This window comes from Ovis canadensis, chromosome 23, assembly GCF_042477335.2.
Source record: "Ovis canadensis isolate MfBH-ARS-UI-01 breed Bighorn chromosome 23, ARS-UI_OviCan_v2, whole genome shotgun sequence".
Classification (NCBI taxonomy): domain Eukaryota; kingdom Metazoa; phylum Chordata; class Mammalia; order Artiodactyla; family Bovidae; genus Ovis; species Ovis canadensis.
Genome location: NC_091267.1, coordinates 66454772 through 66471436, shown reverse-complemented (window position 1 = coordinate 66471436; position 16665 = coordinate 66454772). Strand labels below are relative to the sequence as shown.

Genomic DNA, 16665 nt, shown 5'->3' with positions numbered 1-16665 from the left:
TGTCTATAGATAAAGATGAAACATTTGTGAAATATTATCTAGTTACATTTCATGCTCCCACAGAATGAATAACCAGTTTCCTTTCAGTTGCTCATTTGGAGTGAAATCTGATTTAGACATGAAGTCCTAAAAACCTGGATAGGCGAAGACTGGCTCATTTTCCTCTTGCCTTCCTTCCAACTTCTACTCTGTCGTTAAAGAGCAGTCATGTAGGCTTAGGCTGAATGCTTATTTGCATGTTCTTGGCAAACTTTCAGATTAGTTGGTACCAAATCTAGCTTTTGAATAGCTCAATCACCAGCATCCAAAAGTCTACTGTTTATTAGAGTATTTTTCCAAGGAGAACTGAGAAATGGGCTGTGTAGTTATTCTAAGTCTCTTCTTGAGTTTGTTCAAGTAAATGGGTAAAAATGTCAACCCAGATATTTATTTCTAATTTGTCAGTTGCTTGCCATCATGTTTTGTTAAGGTTTCAGACAGATATATGGGCATAATGTGGTAAGGGATTTAAAAACCAAGTATCCTTCTTGAAAAGCTTCCCTGGTGGCTCAGATGGTAAGGAATCTGTCTTCCAAGCAGTAGACATGAGTTCAATTCCTGGGTTTAAAAGATCCCCTGGAGAAGGAAATGGCAACCCACTCCAGTATTCTTGCCTGGGAAATTCCATGGACAGAGGAGCCTGGTGGGCTGCAGTCCATGGGGTGGCAAAGAGCTGGACACGATTTAGCAACAATAACACATATCATACATTAAATACACATCTTTAAATATCATCTATGGAACATCTGAATTATTTTCAATTGCTAAATAATAGAGGCTCTTGAAATCATTCATCCACCAAAAAAAAATAATAATAATGTTGTGCTCTAAAATAGAAAGAAGTTATATGAAGATCATTATGAGGTAGTCACTATCTTAGGCCTTTTACTTTTCTGTATAAACATACAACTATCCTAAAATTGAGCAGTGACTTCTATACTTGTAAGTATGTAGAGTTTTCTTCTAGTAATCATGATGTAAGATATTTTTTTCATGTTGCTAATCTGTGTCCTTAAAAAAATTAATTTTGTTTGAGATTTTCTGTCTTGCCATATCAAAATTTCTTTTAATAAGAACACTAGTTCCCGAAAGGAAATACTTAAACTTGGTAGTAGATGGTATGCATGCAGTTCATGTAATAAAATGCTTTTTAATTTTTGTCCCTTAAATACAATGGTTAAAGTGTTTCATTATATTTTGAATAGAGCCCATATATATGAAGCCAATACAAAATTCCAAAAGGAGTGTAATGGAAAAAAAGTCAAGTTAAATATGTCTGCTTTGTGCTGATACAGAAAATGTAATAACATAACATATATTTCTTTGACATGCTGGCTTTCAGCCTAAAAAGGTAACTTTTAATTAATCATCTTTTATCTTATTTGTTCCATCTTTAATCCATTTTAATCTTTGTTTAATCTTTTTTCAATTATTTAAGAAATAACTGACACGCGTCCTAAGTCACTTCAGTTGTGTCCAACTCTTTGCAATGCTATGGACTGTAGCTTGCCAGACTCCTCTGTACATAGGATTCTCCAGACAAGGATACTGGAGTGGGTTGCCATGACTTCTTCCAGGGGATCTTCCCAACCAAGGGACTGAACCCACATCTCTTGCACTGGCAGGCAGATTCTTTATCACCAGCACCAACTGGGAAACTCCACATCACTGTATAAGATATGTAGCAAGATGATTTATTTACATATATTGTGAAATGATTATCATAATAGCCTTAGTTAATAACCATTATCTTGTATAAATACAATAAAAAGGAAAAATTTTTCTTGATGATAACTATTGGAATATACTCTCAACAACTTTCCTGTATATCAGACAGCAGTGTTAACTATAGTTATCATGTGTTTATTACCTCCCTAGTACCTACATCTCTTATAACTGAAAGTTTGTACCTTTTAATTACTTTCCTCCAAATTCTTCCTTCATCACCTCCTACGTTTGATAACCACAAATCTGATCTTTTTTTCCGAGTTTGGTGTTTATCTGTTTGTTTAGGTCTCATATATAAGTGAGATCATACAGCATTTGTCTTTCTCTCTGATTTATTTCATTTAGCATAACACCTGCAAGGTCCATCCATACTGTCACAAATGGTAGGATTTCCATGTTTTTTTGTGTGGCTGAGTAATATTCCATTATATATATATTTCATTACATATATATATTCCATTACATCCATCAATGGACATTATGTTGTTTCCATGTCTTGTTGTACATAATACTTCTATGAACATCAGGATGCAGGTATCTTAGAGAGTTAATGTTTTTGTCTTCTTTGAATATATTCCCAGAAGTGGAATTGCTAGATCATCTGGTATTTCTATTTGTAATTTTTGGGGGAGCCTCCATACTGTTTTCCATAGTGGCTGCACCAATTTACACACCCAATCAGTGCACTAGGGTTCTCTCCTCTCCATAGCCAAGGTAGCATTTGTTGTCTCTTGTCTTTGGGATGACACTCATTCTAACAGGCTTGAGGTGATGTCTCATTTTGGTTTTAATTTGCATTTTAACTTCTTTTGAATGTCCACTATAGTCATGGTGCCAACACAGATGGTTTAAGGCAATTCCCTAAACAGACTTCAAAACTATTTTATAACTGCTCCATAGGGGAAAAAAAAAGAAAGAAAAGGAAATGACAGGAAATGATTCCAACCTTTCAGGGTCCTGAAGAGGATGGGATCCGAGAGAGGCCCCACTCCTTTGGCATTTCGTGCTTGAATTCGAAAGTAATACACAGTGTCCAGGTTGAGATCCATGATTTGATGAGTGAGCCGATCACCACTGATTGTTTCCATAATCCAGTCATCAATTGGAATGTTCTTGTCCAAGGTGTAAAACAAGATGTAAGCTGCAAAAATAAATGAACACACCTTTGTTTAGTGTACTGACTACGTGCACTACTTGTTTCCAAACATCCATGTTTCCCAAATACAATTTTCAAGGATTATTATATATCCACAAGCTATAAAGTGCAGTATCCAGTTTGGCAAGTAATGAGTTTTTTGGGGGTTATTGCAAAGATTAGAAAAAGAATTACTTCAGTGTACAGGATCTAAAAAATGGAATAAGCTGTTAAAATAAAGCTATCTGACATATTTAAAAATGTGAGGTTTCTGCTGTCTGTAAATCCTGATTATTGGTTTGCTCTAATATGCAAATGAGGAAAAACTTAAAAGATAGATAACAAGTCTGTCATTTTCACTGTATCCAATAATGAAAATAAGTAATGTTTATTTTGGCTAGTGTTTAAATAATAAAAATACATTGAAAAGTATAAAATGCCCAATATTTTAAAGTGCCATAAAAATAAATGATCATATTTGATTACTGTAATAACTCTGTGAGGTTGGCAGGGATACTGTTGCTCTCTTTTCATAGATGATAAAGCTGAGAAGAACTCAAGCTAACTGATAAAGGGCTAGGATAAATCCTCTATCACCATACTAAAAATCCAATACTCTTTCCCCTAGCCCATCCCACCTAAGCAAAAATAAACAAACGGAAAGAAGAAGTATTTTTGGATTACTGTAGGTTATCTAGTTAATATTTCAAACATTAATAAATTCATCATTTGATAGTATCATTCATCCTCTGTGTTAAGGGATATCTTACTTGAATAACAGTAGTGTTCTCAATGGTGGTAATCTAATATGCACCCAAACAGATCTAGTTATCCTTGTAAACTATTTATACTGTAACATTTTATTTGGCTAATATTTAAGGTAGCTTTTATTTTAAAGCACTAATTCATCACTTTATATTATAATATATATCAGATACTAGTGCAATATAAACTATAAAACAACTCATTGCAGGTGCCTTTGCTACATGAATGTGCAGCCCCTATCTCTGTTAAAATTCTGCAATGGTATCTGCATTAGATAGGCCATCAACTTTATCTCTAGGTCTGAGCTTATGGATGGAATACATTTCTTTGCAAGTAACACTTTTAAAACCAATTGTCTCCATAGCAGAGGGAGGTCAGCTTGGTGGTCTGTGATGACCTAGAGAGGTGGGATGGGGGAGGTTGGAGGGAGGCTCAAGAGGGAGAGGATATATATATGCATATAAATGATCCACTCTGTTGTACATCTGAAACTAACACAACAATGTAAAGCAGTTATACTATGATAAAAAAGAAAGCTCTAAAAAAAAAAATAAATAGCTATCCTCTTTTGATTCCCCTAGTCCTTCCTTTTCAGTCCCACTTGCCCCAATTTGACCGGGGACCTTCATACATAGTTCTTTCAGAGGTCATGTCAGAAGGTTCTCTTACTCAGATTCACTTCCCTGCCAAAACAAGCACGCACACTTCTTACATCTCAGCACAACCCTTACTCCAGGAAGACTGATTTCCATGCTGTGCTCACTCCTACTTCCCTCTTCTTCTTCACACCACTTCACCTTTCCTTTCTTTCTTCATCCAATTTCTACCCATCCATCAAGGTCCAGTTTCAGCTACATCTAACATATGAACCCTTCCTCTATAGTGAACTCTCCTTTCTGTGAACTCTGTAATCTATTCCAGTACATAGAAGAATACTTATATGATTTTGCATCATTTTCACTTAATCCTATAGTAATTTACAGAATTATATCTCAGTTTAGGGGATGTGTTCTAGACGGTGAACTGGATACTTCTTCCTTGTGATCCTTCAGGATTAAGCAATGCCACAAACTACCTCTTCTGGAAGTCCATTTCTCTTAAATTCTTGTCAATGCTGAAACCTTGCATCTATTTTAATTTGGCTTCCACTTTTTTTGACTTTGTTGTTTCTCAAATCTGCCTCATCATAAGAATTACCTGGGGACTTGGTATAAGTTACAAACCACAGAGCTCAAGAAAGGGTATTTTGGTTTTAAAAAAATTTTAATTTAAAATTAAAATTAAAACTAACAATGCTGTGTTAGTTTCTGCTGTGTAACAATATAAATCAGTCATATGTAAACAGAGATCCCTTCGCTCCCGAGCCTCCCTCCCACTCCTCCAGGTCATCACAGAGCACCAAGCTGAGCCCCCTCTGTGTTACATACACATCAGGTTCCCACTAGCTATTTACACATGGTAGCACATTATGTCAATGCTGTTCTCTTAATTTGTCCCACTGAGCCTCTCCTGGGCTGAGGGCATTTTGACTGGAGAGACCGCAGACAAGTCTTTGATAACCCCCAATTATGCCTGCCTCCTGGCAGTTATTTTTATCTTTGTGCAGTCCTTTCTCGCTGAGTTTAGACAGGACCTAAGGCTTGCTTTTAACCAAGAGAATAAAGCAAATGTGATGGACTGTTGCTTCCATGATGATGTTGCATGAGTTGTAACTTCTGTCTTGCTAGCAGACTCCCTTGTTGGCTTTGATGAAATAGGTTGCCAGATGGAGAAGACCACGTGTCAAGGAACTGAGTCTGCAACTGATCAACAGCCAGTGAGCAACTGAGTCTTGCCAACATCTACTTAAGCTTAGATGCCAGTTTTTCCCCAGGTAAGCCTCAAGTGAGACATCAGCTGAAGCCAACTCCTTGATTACCACTTTGTAAGAGGCCTTAAAGCCGATTACCCGGCTAAATTGAGATTGGATTCCTGACTGACAGAAATAGTGAGATCGCAAGTGTGTGTGCTTTTAAGCTGCTAAATTTGTGGTGATGTTATCACACTGCAGTGACAAGTGTAATAGATTTCTGGTAACCCCAGGAATCTGCACCCCAGTGACTTCTGTCTTCCAGTATAGTCAGGAATCACTGCTTTAGTTAATTGTGTTAATTCAGTAATTTTTGTAATATATTTGTTGAGATGTTGATGCTACAAATATGAATGTCTAAGATGTGGAAAGCTCAGGGAAAGATAAAGGACCTAACAAAAAAAAAAGTCTGCAAAATTTATAAAGGTTATATGACTCCTCCCTCTGGATGGTATTAAAATTGGAAGACTGCAATTCAAAATGGATTGTAAAATACCATTGGATAAAGGAGTTGTTTCTAATTCATAGGTGTCCATTCACTGAGAACTCAGCCCCTGTGGTCAACATCAATAAAATCTCCTGCTACTCTTCAAGCCAGAGGAGTCTCCATTTTTGCGCCCAAAGAAACCACATCTATTGAAAAGAAGGGCCTGGCACTAATAATACTTTTCTAGCTCTTATTACGTGCATATCTTATCTCTTCAAAAGAATAAAAACATTCCCTTAGTTTAGGAGCCATGTCTTATATTACTTCAAATTCTTCAAAAAAACTAATAAAATAGTCTCTGGATAATAGGTAGGGAAACTCACTTATTGAATAAATCCCCTTAGCCTGTAAGTATTTAAATTTTAAATTTATGACATTTAATGAAATTGTTCAAGTTTTCATGGGCTCTCGTAAGAGCACGACAAACTTGAAAGTCTGGATGACTGTGCTCCCATCCCATGTCGGCTACAATTATTCCTGATTTTCTCCATTAAGAATATAATACTTGCCTTCATTGTTTTTCTATGTGAAGAGTATTCACTGAAGCATTTTAAAATGACAGTTCCAAGACTTCCCTGGACTTCCCAGTCCAGTGGTTAAGGCATCACGCTCCCACTGCAGGGGGTGTGGGTTAGATCCCTGGTTGGGGAACTAAGATCCCACATACCACACGGTGTGGCCAAAATAATAACAATAATAAATAAAATGTTAAAAAAAAATGACAGTTCTGGCATCACATAAGTAAAGCTAAAAGTGCTACATCAGGTTCTGACCCCAATTTGTATTTAAGCAATTTTCTTAAACTTATTAAAATAAAAGGAACCATCATTGGTTATAAATTTGAACACTGAGATGGAGAACATAAACAGACTACATTACTCGGAACTCTAAAATCTAGCCTTAGAGAAACCAGAGAACTTCATTTGGTGAATGAGTTTAATATGTTTCGAGGCTATTAAGTCCGCTACTGAAGTCTCACCTTGGAGATTTCCACATAGCCACACAGGCTGGGATGCATTCATAGGTTTGTCGCTACCTTTCTGTATCCATATGTTCATTCCTCTCTGTCTAATTTTATATTTTTTCTGCTTCATTTTTATCTCTTATCCACCACACTGACTGAAAGAGTATTATATTCTACCACAGGTTGCAAAACCATTTGGGTTTATTAATTTACCTGGGCATTCTCCCATGGAAATACCATTTGTCTAAATACATATAAAACATAGCATTATGCATCCTTCATTTTGACTCTACTTATACAAATAGCTGGGCTTCCCAGATGGTGCTAGTGGTTAAAAAAAAAAAAAAAGCCTGCGAATGCAGGGGACATAAGAGATATGGATTCGATCCCTGGGTCAGGAAGATCCCCTGGAGGAGGGCATGGCAACCCACTCCAGTATTTTTGTGTAGAGAATCCCACGGACAGAGGAGCCTGGTGGGCTACAGTGCCTAGGGCGCAAAGAGCTGGACACAACTGAAGCGACTTAGCTCACATGCACGTATATGAATAGGTAGTTGTCATTCCAGAAGCAAAGTGTCAGAAAGTATTCACCTCCACCTCTCATCTCTCTTCTGTCCTTTTCCATACTTCCACTCATGGCTGATCTCTTTCTACGGATCAGGAAGGCTGATAAGAACCGGGAAAACCATATAGAATTGGCCCCTCCCAGCAAGGAGCTCAGCCCAAAGGGGGCTTCTCATCTTTAAAGAACTGATTCTAATAAATATATGTACACAGAGGTAGATATATTAAAAATGAGGACCAATTTTCTATTTTTTTGTGGTCAAAAATTATGGGTTATGGATTCAGGGAGGCTTGACCTCAAGTAATACTGCTAATATTAACTAGCTTTGTTACAACCTTGAGCAACTTGTTTTATCCAAGTTATGCCTTAATTAACTTATGAGAAAACAAGTTGCTGTGAGACAATGCACTTTAAACACTTAAAATATACGGGTATTTCTATTAAATTATCTTTCAGTTCAGTTCAGTCACTCAGTCGTGTCCGACTCTTTGCGACCCCATGAATCGCAGCACGCCAGGCCTCCCTGTCCATCACCAACTCCCAGAGTTCACTCAGACTCACATCCATCGAGTCCCTGATGCCATCCAGCCATCTCATCCTCTGTCGTCCCCATCTCCTCCTGCCCTCAATCCCTCCCAGCATCAGAGTCTTTTCCAATCAGTCAACTCTTCGCATGAGGTGGCCAAAGTACTGGAGTTTCAGCTTTAGCATCAGTCCTTCCAAAGAAATCCCAGGGCTGATCTCCTTCAGAATGGACTGGTTGGATCTCCTTGCAGTCCAAGGGACTCTCAAGAGTTTTCTCCAACACCACAGTTCAAAAGCATCAATTCTTCAGCGCTCAGCCTTCTTCACAGTCCAACTCTCACATTCATACATGACCACAGGAAACAGTAACTATTTAGTAAATGCTAAAGCTTTTATTTATTTATATTAAGAAGGCTTAATAAATACCTTGTTTGGAAGCTGGCACTACAGAGTCAAATCAAACAATATATTGAATATCAATTTGATGATCGTTCCACTCAACAGATGTTTATTAATTACCTATTGAGTGTCAAAGATTGTTACTGGGGAGAAAGAATTAAACAAAATCTGAACTCTGTTCTCCTAGAGCTTTCAGCCTTGTACTATAAGCATTTAGATTTTCTCACATGATAATATGGAAAGGGGATGGACAGGAAGAAGTCAAGATGAGACTAACTTGCCACTTTCTGCAGTTGGGTGAATGGTGGAAGCTTCTGAAAAGATGTAAGTAAGAATAATAGACACATGTGATTCCAGTGTGAGCATCCAGCTCAGTTCACAATGTCAATGAGCTAACAACCTATTCCAGAATATAATAGTGCACCACTTGGCTGTTTGTGGTGGGTGTTAGACTAAAAAGAGAAGAACAGCGGAAAGAGGGCTTGGGGAGCAGAACCAGTTTCCAGTAAGACAGAGAAGTGCAAATGTACAGTATGAGATGGGATGTGTATATTTAGAACTCCTTGGATGGAGATACAGATTTCAGAGACATTAACTGCAAGTTCACTGAAGTCCTGGCTATAGCGTGGATAACTTTTTTCAGAGAAAGTAACAACAAAAAGAAAGAAAAGATCTGTGTTCTGGGAAATAGCACTTTTGGAACAGGTGGAAAAAAAGGATGACGAGGGGACTGAGAAATTACAGCCTGGAATTGGGAAGAAAAGTGGTTAGGCAGTTTTACAAAAGTCAAGTGAGAAGAGAATTTCAAGGAAAGGAATGGGACTAGAGTGTCAAAATACACAGAAAAAGACGGTGTAACCTTAGTAATTAGATGGTATTGATAAGGAAAGAACCTCTGAAGCTCTCTTCTATCTATATTGGTGTTTGATCTTAATGTTGGATGCTGCATTTATTTAGATCAATGTTTCACAATTCTAATTATATATTAAAATCACTCAGGGAGTTTTAAAAAGGTTCTATGCTCAATCCGGCCTCAGACAAATTAAGTCATAAATCAGTTGACTGTCACTGATCTGGGCCAGTACTAGTAAGAAGAACAAAGCTTAGTGTAATAGTTATGAGTAGGAACCTGAGTTTTATATCCTAGCTCTGCTATTTCTTGGTTATTTGACTTTAGGAGAATTATTTACCCCAGAAGGCCCTTGACTCTTTATTTCAAAACAGAAGAATAGGGAACATATGACTACTTATAATATAAAAGTGCTGAGGAAAATGACAAGCTTATACTAAATGTTTAATTCATTTGGAACCATTTTCTTCTGAAAATATCAGTCTAAATTCCCAAGCTGCCAGCTTATGATCAAGGAACTGAGGCACTGGAATAATCTGGATCTCCCTTGTCAACATTTTTTGTTTCACCTTTTTGAAATATAAATCTATGTACACATATATACACATATCTATATGGCTCAGTGGTAAAGAAGCTGCCTGCAATGCAGGAGACACAGGAGACATAGGTTTGATCCCTGGGTTGGGAAGATCCCCTGGAGGAGGAAATGACAACCCACTCCACTATCCTTGCTGAAAAACCCCACGGATCGAGGAACCTGTCAGGCTGCTGTCCATGGGGTCACCGAGTCAGACGCAACTGAGTGCATGCGTGTGCACACCCACACACACGTTCATCATCTCGTACACTTACAAGTTGATGGTCTGGCTTCTGAGCAGAGCACGTTGATGAACACCTGCTCTAGAATGAATTCCAACTGGGAAGAATAATCACTAAATTATTTCAATGCTCACAGGGTATCAGGGACTGTTCTCAGTCCTTTATTATAACAATTCCATGAAGGAGTCCTAAAGGGAGATGCGGGGAGATGAAATAACTTGCTCAGGCATCTCCATCAGAAGGCTGGGTTCTTAATGATCCTGTTCTACTGTGGGCATGGAGGGATTTAGGAAAACAAAGAAATATGGAAGCAGGACAGGAGTATATTCCTCCACACAGGTAAACATGTGCCCCGACACACTGGAAGAGAACTCATGTCTTCCTTTGGACTTTCACAAGAAACTGAGTGCAGAAAATCTGGGCCTCAGTCTAAAGAGCTGGTGCTTTAAATATTTTATCATACTATTTTTTGGAATTGATTTGAATGAAAGTATCAAAATAGGCATGGAACGGAAGTTGTTTTAAGTGTTGTTTAAAGTTGTATTAAGGGTTCTTAGTGTTTGCTCCCTGTTGAATTGAGTCAAAATAGCTTAGAATGATAATTATAAACTGACTTTAACATATAAACCATTCTTTAAAGGGGAAAATTAGTTCTTTTCATACTTAAACTATGCAATTGTGAAAGAATAGATTTTTAGTAATGAGAATTACTGAACATACAATTCTAAATAAAATATGTGAACACAGTTTCTTATACATGCACTGTGACATTAGCATACAAAATTTTATCACTCAGATTAATTTACATTTCTTAATTAGGGGCCGACTTCCATTTTTTGTTCCAACTGAAAAGCAAAATTAAGCTTTTTTTTTCAGAGTTGAAAACACATTCTATTTTTCGCATAGACCATTTGGTGAGATTTATTTAAATAAAGTGAAGAACTGGGTAATATATGACTTGTTTTATCCTTTACCCCAAAGTATATTTTTTTCTGTTAGAACTTATTTTTATTCAGAAATTCCTACTCTGGATGGTTTTCTTCTTAAACTTATTATCTGTTGATTTACCATATGCTTATAAACAACTGTTAATAACATAATGGAAGTCATCATGTAAACAAATCAGAATCTCCAAAAGTACTGAAATAGAACCAATGGAAAGAGGTCATAACACTGAGTGGAGAAAAACAAAATTAGAATGAGCCAGCCTCAGTTTTAGAAGGTCTGGCACAGTGAAAACTGAGTATATCAGATTCTGGGGAGATTGTATGTCCCTCTTTTTTTTCCATATTTGTCAGCTCAAATTAAAATTCTGTTTGCTATTGTAGGAAGAGCAATTTCTTGGAGAAAAAAAGTCTTCAGCTTAAATTTAAACCACATTTGGAATTTTCACATTACCTTTTCATTTTGTAAAATTCAAAAAGTAACTCACATCAAGTGCGTGTGCTGTCTGAACTGTAATTCCCATGCTTATCTCTGTACCAGAGAATGGCTGAATTCCTTTGTTAATGTATACTAATGCTATCCACTCTTGGTATGCAAAAATGCAGAAACAGGAGTGACTCTTACATGTGCCTAACCCAATGGTTCAAGTTAATTAGACTATAATGTGCACATTTTTAGTTATACAATATTTTTCATAATAATTATATGCTATGGAGACATCTATTAAAAGCCTAAAGTGATCATTTAAATGCAAAATCTCTAATAGAACTCCATTATATTTTTCATACTAAATTAACATTACAGGCTTCTAATGGATGCTTTAATTAGGCATCGATGTTATCCGTAATATTTGGCAAAATAAAATCTGTCACTGTGAAATATTCATTAAGTTCAATTTCCATCCATCAATACCAAATGTTTTCTGAACCTTATGATTTAAGTAAGAAGCTAAGAGCTAAGTGAGAAACTAAAAACCCTCAGACAAGTCTCCTTCCTATGTTTCCTAGGAAAATACACGGCCATTAAGTGTCTTTTGTATTTTATAATTGCCCAACAACTGGCTTCTTTTTAGTCATTTAGGCTCAAAGGAGTTCCATTAAGAGGTTATCCTAACACCACACAGAATGAAACAGAGAAGGTCTACTCTAATTGGAATACACATCTTTCAGGAAGCAACACAAAGGAAATGTGCTGGGGTGTGTATTTGTAGGCTCCGTTAGAAGAATTTCAAGGTCAGCAGCGGTAAGAGGAGACAATCAGAGAGGGTCAGGAGTCAACTGAGATGCTGGGACAGAAACCTAATACATAAGAGGTTTGAGCGGCGTGCGGGAGGTAAGCCACGGCAGGCCACGCGGAGCAGCACAGGAAATAAAGCTGAGATGCCTACCAGTAATTTTCCCATTGGCTTCCAAAGGAGGCTGCCAGCTCACGATGACAGTGCGAGGCTTCCCTTCTCGAGTAATGACTGTCAAATCCTTTGGAGCAGAGGTCGGGGCTGTGAGGTGAAACAGAAACATGGTCTTGTCATTGGATGTGAAAGAAAACAGACATTTATGGGGCTTCTAATCACGATGCTGACACGCAGGATCTATCATGCCATATATCATGCTTATTTTACCATGGATGATTTAAGTATCCGAATTAAGCAAAGACATAGGAATTAATATTTTTCCAGGAAGTTAACTGCCTTTCAAAGGTGAGACTACAGAGAGGAAAACGGAATATGTATGACTATAGAGAAAAGTATAATTGGCATTTTCAAGTGAGCGATTCACTAAAATTCAAGAACCATTATAAAAGTTAGCAAGATCAATGGCTACATGTCTCCGAGAAACAAACATTCTGTTACGACTGCAGGATTTGTAAGTGAAAGTTCACCTAACGCTATTTTTTCCTTAAAAAATGAATTTAAATGCAGGTCACAACATTTTGCTTAGGTAACATCTGGTTATTTCCCAACAAGAAGGAAAAGAAATATGTGAAAATAGAGGAGACAAGGAATCTATGAGGGTCTTAGTATCAACTGGCATGTGTGTGCTCAGTCACTTAATCATGTCTGACTCTTGGCGACCCCGTGGACTATAGCCCACCGGACTCCTTTGTCCATGGGATTTCCCAGGCAAGAATACTGGAGTGGGTTGCCATTCCCTTCTTCAGGAGATCTTCCTTTCCCAGGGATCGGCCCTGCCTCTCTTGCATCTCCTGCCTTGGTAGAAGGATCAAACTGGAAGGAAGTAAAGATGTCAAGAAACCCTGTCTTGCTTAGAGCTACTCTTCCCAATATTGTTTGAGGGGAGCAGAAATCGCCAGCCCCAAATATTTTGTCTCTTTGGCATAAGAATGATCTTAAGTTGATTATTTTTTTAAAAAGCAGACAGAAGAAAAGTTCTGAAAACCAAGTAGAAGTTGCCTTCTCATAAAAGAGAAATTTATGTTTTATAAGGTATCCCCCTTTATGTGCCATGGGCTTCCCCGGTGCTCAGACGATAAAGAATCTGTCTGCAATGTGAGAGACCCAGGTTCAATCACTGGGTCAGGAAGATCCCCTGGAGAAGAGCATGGCAACCCACTCTAGTATTCTTGCCTAGAGAACTCCACTGACAGAAGAGCCCGGGGGCTACAGTCCATGGCATCAGAAAGAGTTGGACATGACTGAGCGACTAACATTTCATTTCCCTTTTGGAGGAGAATGACGAGGAGACAGACATTTCAATGTGTATGACCACACCCTTGTTTATTGCGATTTGTCTGAAAAATTCCCGTTACTGGCTCCCTAACCTCCCAGCATCTTTGTCTTTAGCTGGAGATGGTATTGAAGATGGTGGCCATTTGAGGGGATTACTGTTTTCTTGGGTCTCTTCCATGTACACTCATCTATATTTATTATCAGACATCTGTTTGTTTTCCTCCTGTTCATCTGTCTCATTACAGGGACTCTCAGCCAAAAGCCTGGAAGGATAAAAAGACTTTCCTTCCCCTGTATGTTGCTCATCAGAAGTTTAAATACACTTCAAAGGCAACAGCAAACTGGCCAACCTCAGCCAGCATCTTTCAGACTCCCTTTGACCTGCTTTCTCACTGGTTATGCTTTGAAACACAGTTCCGTTTCCTTCCAGGTAACTTGCAGTGCCCCAGTCTACTGTCCATAGTCTTTTTCAGTTACCCTGGATGTGACGTAGGCAGTTTAGGAACGTACTTAACTTCCACACTGGGGTTCAGAGCAATTTCCTGATCTCCGCACAGGAATGCTTGCGTATTACATTCACCTGCTGTGTATTACGAATTGGTCCTAAGTCTGAATGCCTCTCCACACTTGCAATTCTCTTCGGTGTTTCTATTGACTGTATAGTATAGAATCTGAGCATTACTGACACTCTATTTCCAGCCTCTCTTACTAAAAGAATTCCAGACAGAGGGACACCCAACATTCCCATCTACTGTACCATTTTATTTCCAATACCCCGATTCTCAAAGCCACTAGTTAGTTAGTTAAGTCGCTCAGTTGTGTCCAACTCTTTGCGACCCTGTGGACTGTAGCCCAGGCTCCTCCATCCATGGGATTCTCCAGGCAAGAATGGGTTGCCATTTCCTTCTCCACTCAAAGCCACTAAGATTCTAAATTAACTAGAGTTAAAGTAACTAGAGTTACTAACAGTAATATCCTGACAAAGTACTCACTATACTTAAAGTTTTTTTTTTCTTTTTGGAAAAAGAAAGAGGAAAAGAAAGAAGCACAAGGAAGAGAAGATCTTTGAGTAAAAGTGAAGTGAAAGTCGCTCAGAGGTGTCCGACTCTTTCCGACCCCATGGACTATACACTTCATGGAATTCTCCAGGCCCAAATACTGGAGTGGGTAGCCTTTCCCTTCTCCAGAGGATCTTCCTGACCCAAGATTCAAACCAGGGTCTCCTGCATTGCAGGTGGTCTTTAACAGCTGAGCCACAGGGGAAGTTTGATATATATCTTTTAATGGAAAGAAATAGAAAGAACATTCTTGCAAAAGAAAAAAAAAAAGATTTGTAATAGTGAAACACTGAATAGGCAAGGCTACCTTAGGGAAGGGTTAGTCACATAAAGAGATCATTCAAGATATTTTCTGAGCCACAGATAGAAAGGTAATTTGTGGTTTACTTGATCAGTTGTATCCAACTGTTTTGCAACTGCATGGTCTATAGTCCACCAGGCTCCTTTGTCCATGGGATTTCCCAGGCAAGAATATTAGAGACAGTTGCCATTTCCTTCTCCAGGAGGGTCTTCCTGACCTAGGGATCAAACTCATGTCTCCTGCATTGGCAGGCAGATTCTTTATTGCTGAACTACAGGGAAGCCCAGGAAGGTAATAGATAACCAAAAATTAGAGTATTATACCAAACATGTGACCAAAGTATTAGACCTTCAGCTTCAGCATCAGTCCTTCTAACGAATATTCAGGACTGGTTTCCTTTAGGATTGACTGGTTTGATCTCCTTGCTGCTCAATGGACTCTCAAGAGTCTTCTCCAACACCACAGTTCAAAAGCCTCAATTCTTCAGTGCTCAGCTTTATGGTCCAACTCTCACATTTGTATGCGACAACAGGAAAAACCATAGCTTTGACTAGACAGACCTTCGTCAGCAAACTAATGTCTCTGCTTTTTAATATGCTGTCTAGGTTTGTCACAGATTTTCTTCCAGGGAGCAAGTGTGTTTTAATTTTGTGGCTACAATCACCATCTGATGATGGGAAAGATTGAAGGCAGGAGGAGAAGGGGATGACAGAAGATTAGACGGTTGAATGGCATCACCGACTTGATGGACATGAGTTCGAGCAAGCTCTGGGAGTTGGTGATGGACAGGGAAGCCTGGCATGATGCAGTCCATGGGATCACTAAGAGTCAAACATGATTGAGCAATTGAACTAACTGAAACCAAAATATCATAAGACATTCTCCAATTTTGGAATTAATTAAAACACTTGTTTTTCTAACGAACCTGTTTTTTCTTAACTGCGTTAAAATTAAAATTAATGCTTATTTAGAAAACAAATGGTGATGATTAGATTGCTTCACTGAATCTAGGTTGATATTCAAAAAATATAAAATGACTCCAGCTTAAACTAGCAAAATAATACACTGAAGAGCTGGTTATTAAAAAACAAAAAAAAAATAACGACTAATCTATTTCAGGTGCTGAGAAAAGTTTTCTTTTTCCTCAAGCCACGTGACTAGATTCTGGTATTAGAATCAATGCCTTAGATGTTTAGGATTATCATATGACCTGCACACTGTTCCCTCATACTTATTTAAAGCTAAGAAATGTATTTAAGTTTATTTGGCTGCACTGGGTTTTAGTTGCGGCTGGCAGGATCTTCACTGCGTCACGTGGGATCTTTCGTTGTGGTGCAGGAACTCTCTGCAGGGGGTGGGGGGCAGCAGGCTCAGTAGTTGGGGGGCTTAGTTGCTCCTGGCATGGAGGATCTTAGTTCCTGACCAGTAATGGAACAGCCACCCCCTGCATTGTAAGGTGGATTCTTAACCACTTAAAAAGAAGCAGAAGTAATGTCCTCATTCATTTTTCCCCATCATCAACATTAACACACACCAACATCTTGGGCATT

General features: G+C 38.3%; 1 protein-coding gene across 1 annotated transcript in view; it reads right to left on the bottom strand.

Moving 5' to 3' along the window:
- Positions 1-16665, bottom strand: part of DCC (DCC netrin 1 receptor) — a 1287746-nt gene that overhangs the window by 145619 nt on the left and 1125462 nt on the right. The window contains exons 19-20 of the mRNA XM_069569336.1: positions 12458-12565; positions 2714-2908 (exon numbers count right to left, since the gene is read on the bottom strand). Of these exons, the coding sequence (XP_069425437.1) occupies positions 2714-2908; positions 12458-12565 (303 nt within the window). The remainder of the gene's footprint in view (positions 1-2713; positions 2909-12457; positions 12566-16665) is intronic.